The sequence below is a fragment of the Vanessa cardui genome, chromosome 18 (genome assembly GCF_905220365.1).
Source record: "Vanessa cardui chromosome 18, ilVanCard2.1, whole genome shotgun sequence".
In the NCBI taxonomy this organism is placed as follows: domain Eukaryota; kingdom Metazoa; phylum Arthropoda; class Insecta; order Lepidoptera; family Nymphalidae; genus Vanessa; species Vanessa cardui.
This window is the reverse complement of record NC_061140.1, coordinates 2,508,241-2,514,747: the sequence shown is the minus strand read 5'-3', so window position 1 is coordinate 2,514,747 and position 6,507 is coordinate 2,508,241. Positions and strand designations below refer to the sequence as shown.

Here is a 6,507-nt window from a genome sequence, read left to right as displayed (position 1 = left end):
TTAAGAAGAAGGAATGGTATCCTATGTCCAGTAACATTAAAATCACCATCTTCATTTGGTTATTAGTCAACTACTCTTACTACTTACCACTGAATAGAAAGACAGAAACATGTTGTAACAAAGCCTTTAACATACGTACCACTGAATTCTTAATATAAAATTAATATATGGATGGGTAGACAAGTTCTCTATAGAGAAAAACCTTCATAACATGAATAGTTCACGAATAACCAATAATTTTTCGATGAAACACTTTTTAGTACAATACAAAGTCGTTGAAAAGTCTTGGACGTGACAACACACAAAATTAAATAGGTCTTTAATATTTTGAAAATGTTTAAAGTAATTTTGCTTTCATTTTCTTTATATTATTTAGTTCTTGCTAAAGATGAAGTCACTGTCAATTTCATTAAGAGTTATATTGCAAATGAGAATAAACCAACTTTTCTTATCTGCAACAATTTATGCTGGAGAAAAAGTTAGTATCTTTATAAAACACAATTGCATTTTAAATTCAATTATGAATATGTGGACTAGCTATGTCCTAAGTATGGCGTCAATTAAATTTTAATACTTTTAAGAATAAATAAAAGTAAAAAAAAAAATCTTAAGTTTGTTGCCAGTCCTGCGATTCGGGCGTTCGATAATTATTTGATAATATGTATTTCTTAACTTCCACGTTTTAATAGATATTGTCTTCTATACGGTTATATTATAATATTAAGTGTAGTTTTATATTTAAAGAATCATATCGCTAAATAAAAACTTATGATGACAAAGTTATACAAGTTATAGAATATTATTTCAACTTTTACTTAAATTCTAGCTATTCAAACTTTCCAACCATTCATGAGGTTGTATTTAATGATCTGAGAAATTCTTATAAATTGAAGAATTGTTAAGATTTGGAAAATTTAAGAAAAGTACATTCTAAGTTATTGATGTTTTGTTTTAAATGTAATTAATTGTTTCAGATGAAAAAATTGCATTCTTTAAAGAATTATCTGATGCGGGAATACGATCTTCATCTGTTTTCACAGAACGTTCTTCTCTTCAAGATCATGCCTTACTATTTTTTGTCGATTTAAGTTGTCCTCTTGCAGATGTTGCTTTGAATGTTAGTTTTATTTTTAAATTTGCACCATTCATAGACCACTTAGATGGGATTTTCATCCCCACTATAAGAATAAGCTTGTCGCTTAATGGCAGGAGAAAATAGTAAATATAGTCATATCTTGTAAATTTTATTTCTTAAGATTTCAGGACATCTTCGATCTCCTTACCGTTGGCTGGTCTTACACCACAAAATTAATCATAACAATTATGATGTTAAAAATCTTTGGAATCTACCGTTGTTGGCTGACAGCGAATTCGTCTTAGCTATACGAAACGGAGACAAAATAACGCTATCAGAATGTAAGAAAATGTCTTAATCTATAATAATCCATTCAACATCTCTCTTTTATTGGATATATTTTAGCGATGTTGTTTTATTTAGTCATTAAAAAAACATTCAAAAAATTAATAAAATTTATAGATTTGATCTAATCGATCTTTAAAAAAATTCTTCATCTAACAATACGTTGTGATTAATAGAAGCTAAAGTTCCAATCCAAAAGCATCAATAAAATTTTGATGATAATATTGTAAAAAAAATATGTTACAGTACACAAGCCATCTTCAAATGGTCCTACGCATTCAAGTCCTCGTGGATACTACAATCATGTATTAGTTGACACTAGAACCAATCGAGAGATGTTCAGAAGAAGGAAAGACATTATGGGTCATACTTTAACTATGGCTAATGTTATACAAGACAGCAACTCATCTATATATCACTTGCCAAGGGAAAATAGACTGTACGGCACAGTATTAATATCTTCGATTTCAATTACATCGCATAACTTGTAATCCAAAGCTTTGAAAGTCAAAAGTGGACTGGTAGTTCTGTTATTCAACAACAACAACAACAACAGCCTGTAAATTCCCACTGCTGGGCTAAAGGCCTCCTCTCCCTCTGAGGAGAAGGTTTGGAACATATTCCACCACGCTGTTCCAATGCGGGTTGGTGGAATACACATGTGGCAGAATTTCTATGAAATTTGGCACATGCAGGTTTCCTCACGATGTTTTCCTTCACCGCTGAGCACGAGATGAATTATAAAGTCAAATTAAGCACATGAAACAACGGTGCTTGCCTGGGTTTGAACCCGCAATCATCGGTTAAGATGCACACGTTCTAACCACTGGGCCATCTCGACTCTCGTTCTGTTATTCATTTTGACAATAAGGCAAATATTCAACCTGATATTGAGTGGTCACATTCTTATTTCTCTCCGTCCATGTACAAACTATGGCTTCCACGATGTGGTATTCGGCGCCTGTGGATTTACAAAACACACCTTTCTTCCAACCATTCATATAAATACTCTCCTGAAGTCTTACTAAGACTAATATCTATAATAAACACAGATATAAACGCCTCTCATATTTCGATGGGTTATAACCTCAGGCGTTTAAATTGAATTTAGTGACAAAAAATGTCAAAACCATTTTAATAATCCGAAAAAACTAAGACTAGGCATAATTTATATACATAATGCATTATTGTGGTATTGTAACTACTAAGATTATACATATTCAGATATAATACAAGTATTGCCATTATTAAAAATCTAAATGTATTTGCCAGGGAACTTTATCACGATCCCATAGCTAAGAGATCCTGGATGAACGTACATATCGCATTCCAAATGCTGAACGCAACTCCGAGATACATTTTCAGTCACAGATGGGGTTACAAGCGCAATGGACAGTGGTCTGGCATGATCAATGATCTTAACACTGGTAGAGCTGATTTAGGTACACATTTTAAATTAATTATTTGAAAATAATTTTATCTATATATCAATCTCTACAGTTCGTTAGCACTCGCTTATTTCAAGGTCATCAAACCGATTTCAAAGATTGTCGTCAAGACGACGGAGCACTATTTCTTACCGTGTTTGTAACTGGGGAGAGTATTGAGTAAACTGATGTCTCTCATCCTACTACTGGATAGTGACTTAATAGTTCTACTGTTATAGAAGAAATTGAAGATAATGAACGGAAGTCCCTAGTTTATTGGACAATGAAGCAATATGGCTTAGAAAAACATATTGTAGAATAGCATTTATGATAAATACAGATTTTCTACCAATAAAATCATTATCGATTAGTTAATGGCGTTAACTCAAGACTTGAAATATCATCATATCAGCAAAGCTACATCAGCAGCATAAGTTAATTTATTATTTCTTTCTTGTGTTTTAGGTACAAATTGTGTCGCTAGTTCTGATCGACTAAGTGTTGTCGTCTTTACAGATTCAATATCTAAGTTTAAAGTTAAATTTATCTTCAGACAACCACCCCTCTCCTACGTCTCAAACATATTTACGCTACCTTTCTCTTTTAATGTGTGGATCGCGACTATTCTCACTTTTATCATATCATGTGTAACTATTTTTTTTGCTACTAAATTGGAAACCCTGAGCATGGGCAAGGTATGGTATTTTCATAGTTAGTAGTTTCACACAAGTAGTAACTTGTGGAAAGTCTTTACTATTAATGTGAGCAAAAGTTGCACTAATACTAAAAAGGTCTTATTCCTAATTATCTGATATCTAAAAAAATATATAGTAAAGCAACATTTTCGGGAAAAGTCCCAATGGCTAATATGCTATGGCATGCCGAGCGTAACCCATTTTATTCTATCACGCTACTTCTATGCTTATTGATCGAAATATAAGAGGTCAATTTCCATTCGAAACAAAGAGCTTAATCAAGATATTTTTCAAAATCACCGAAGACATTCTTGTTTACGGAAGTATGAGAGGAAAATATTCATCCAAAGAAAAGAGTTTATTTACTCAAGACATTTTTCAACACCACGGAGTCTCTGTAATAAATGTCGAGCTAATTATTATTAGGTTTTATAAGTCTTTGAACCCTCATTTTTCTGTATTGCTTTTGGTATCGTGAAATTAGTATTTAAATAAATTATACATTTCTAGACACAAACACAGCTCGATGGAAGTATTGGAGACGCAATGCTTTTGACAATGTGTGCTTTGAGCCAGCAGGGTTGTTCTAAGGAACCGAAAAAGCTTTCAGGCAAGATTCACTCTAAATTTGTAATAACGGTACATGGGTAATGGTAACTAAATTAAATTATTGAGGGAAAACTTCTTTGAAAGGAATACATGTATACGTTCGTAATCCAGTAAATGATTCTGAAACTTTTTACAAAAAACTGATAATTATCAGTATTCTTCTTATTATTTTTTTCATACCCAATGGAAACACAATCAGCTTGGATACTAACTTTATGATCAGTCTTATATAATAATATTACAATTATTTCAAAGTCTTTCTTTCATACATGTTTTTGGAGAGAGTAAAATAAACCTAAGGCTTACATTTAATTGTAATTTACAATCGCAGGTCGAATAATGTTATTCGTAATATTCACCGCTCTAATGGCTCTTTATGCAGCGTATTCGGCTAATATTGTTGTGTTATTACAAGCACCTTCCAATTCAATAAAGACGTTGGAACAACTCGCCCATTCTAAAATGACAATTGCCGCTTTAGACGTTGATTACAATCATTTTGTACTTAAGGTAATTCCATTTTTGAATTTGACAAGTTTTTTTTTTATATACAGTTCGTTTAATGCTTTTTTTTTATTAGGCACAAAAAGACGATCTGAGGCGTCTTATTTATAAAAGAATAAAATCAGAAAAAGGGAAAGGTCATTTTTATAATTTAAATGAAGGTGTCGAACGTGTGAGGCAGGTAATAAAGACATATTTTTACTTTTTTACCAACGTTTTAATGAAATTATTGCGTATTTATATGAAATGTTATTTTTTATTTTCAAACAATATAAATTACACTGTGTTGAATTTATATTGTTATGATCCATATCTTGTCGAGTGTATTGTATTATTATATCCGGAAAACAATTATATTTGAAAATAAAATGTTAAGTTTTAAAAGGAATATTTTTTAAATACGTTTTAAAGGCTTAAGAGGAATGAGTAGGCAGTACTTGTTTGATAATTTCCCTTTTATGTTATCCACGGTTAACCAAAGGTAAAGGAATCTTTTGAAGAGAAAGGTATTGATCGTTTTATGACTCAGTGAGCTTTAAAATTGCGTTAATTTTCAGGGTTTATTTGCCTTTCATTCGCTTATGGAATCCGTATACCGACGCATTGAGGAAACCTTCTTGGAGACAGAGAAATGTGACTTGATGGAAGTGGATTTCATGAACGCTTTGGATCCATTTGTACCGATATACAAACACTCACCGTACATAGAGTTGCTGAGAGTTGCGTAAGGAAAATAATAATTATAATCAGATATATCTTACGTTTAGAAAAGAATCACTTGTTAGCCACTAGCTTATGTATTGTTTTAAAAATATTTGTCCGAAGAAATGAGTTTATTCAATACTAATTTTCTCTCTCTTCATTTTAAATGTTCTCTTACTTCTTTCACAGAAGATTGTCTTTGAAGGACTTTTTAGTTTCTAAATTTTTTCTGTTCCTATTATGTCATCTGTTCTTTAAATACCGTGCAAAATAGTGCAGATAACTTTAAAATTACCTAGTTTACATTAATAATAATAATTGATTTTTTATTAATAAACTGTTGAGTGTACGATCGTTAGTCGCCTATAATACCATCGATAGACCCCAACTATGTACCGTCCAGATAATGTAAATTTACAAGTATTAAATCAGTTTTTCATAAGCGTTCTAGCAAATCGATAAATAGTATTTATGTTCGTCTTCAGTTTCAAACGCATACACGAGTCTGGTATTCAAATGGCGCTCCAAAAACGCATTGATGTCCCTAAGCCGCGTTGCACGGAGAAAATGTCGGCATTCAGCAGCGTCGGTCTACCCAACTTACGACCGGTACTGATTTTCATGCTGTATGGGATAACTGCTTCAGTTCTAATACTAGCGATCGAAATCTTAATACATAAAATCTAACATATAATCTTATTACATTTAGTAGAAAAATAATTTAGAGCTCTACACAATATTGCTTTTACCTATTGCTAATTTGAGGTATTAAAATTCTATGAAAATAAAGAATTAAAGAAAGATGCGTTCTATTTATTTGGTACCAGGACCTTAATGTTAATTTTGTTTTGTTTTTGAATTGTATGTGTATATATTAGATTAATTGTTTAAATCTAAGTGCTTATACCTAAAATAATTGATGCACTATAGGAAAAAAAAGTACTAAAATAGACCATACGAAGAAGAAGAAGTAATGATTCTCATAATGAAATAGTTTTTGTTTGTGTAGCGCTTTTTCGATATTCTTTCCAGCACATATATAAGGATCTTATCTCTTAAATTTGGTCATTCAAGTGTTCGTATTTTTAAATGTTTTTTTTTTTATTTTACTTATGCTTCAAAAAGGTTTATTATTTTTTTTATTTAAATC

General features: G+C 31.4%; 1 protein-coding gene across 1 annotated transcript; it reads left to right on the top strand.

Moving 5' to 3' along the window:
- The first annotated feature begins 171 nt into the window (after positions 1–171).
- LOC124537539 (probable glutamate receptor) lies at positions 172–6,069 on the top strand. The gene is made up of 12 exons (XM_047114414.1): positions 172–183; positions 316–478; positions 975–1,117; positions 1,257–1,416; positions 1,667–1,859; positions 2,693–2,862; positions 3,313–3,542; positions 4,053–4,152; positions 4,483–4,661; positions 4,732–4,836; positions 5,213–5,379; positions 5,843–6,069. The coding sequence occupies exons 1-12, from the start codon at positions 172–174 to the stop codon at positions 6,042–6,044; spliced, it is 1,824 nt and encodes a 607-aa protein (XP_046970370.1). The 3' UTR covers positions 6,045–6,069.
- The last annotated feature ends 438 nt before the right edge of the window (positions 6,070–6,507 follow it).

Coding starts and splice junctions, on each gene's coding strand:
- LOC124537539 (XM_047114414.1), top strand. Junction 2,863..3,312: donor CACTGGTAGAGCTGATTTAG/GTACACATTTTA, acceptor CTTGTGTTTTAG/GTACAAATTGTGTCGCTAGT. Junction 4,662..4,731: donor ACAATCATTTTGTACTTAAG/GTAATTCCATTT, acceptor TTTTTTTATTAG/GCACAAAAAGACGATCTGAG.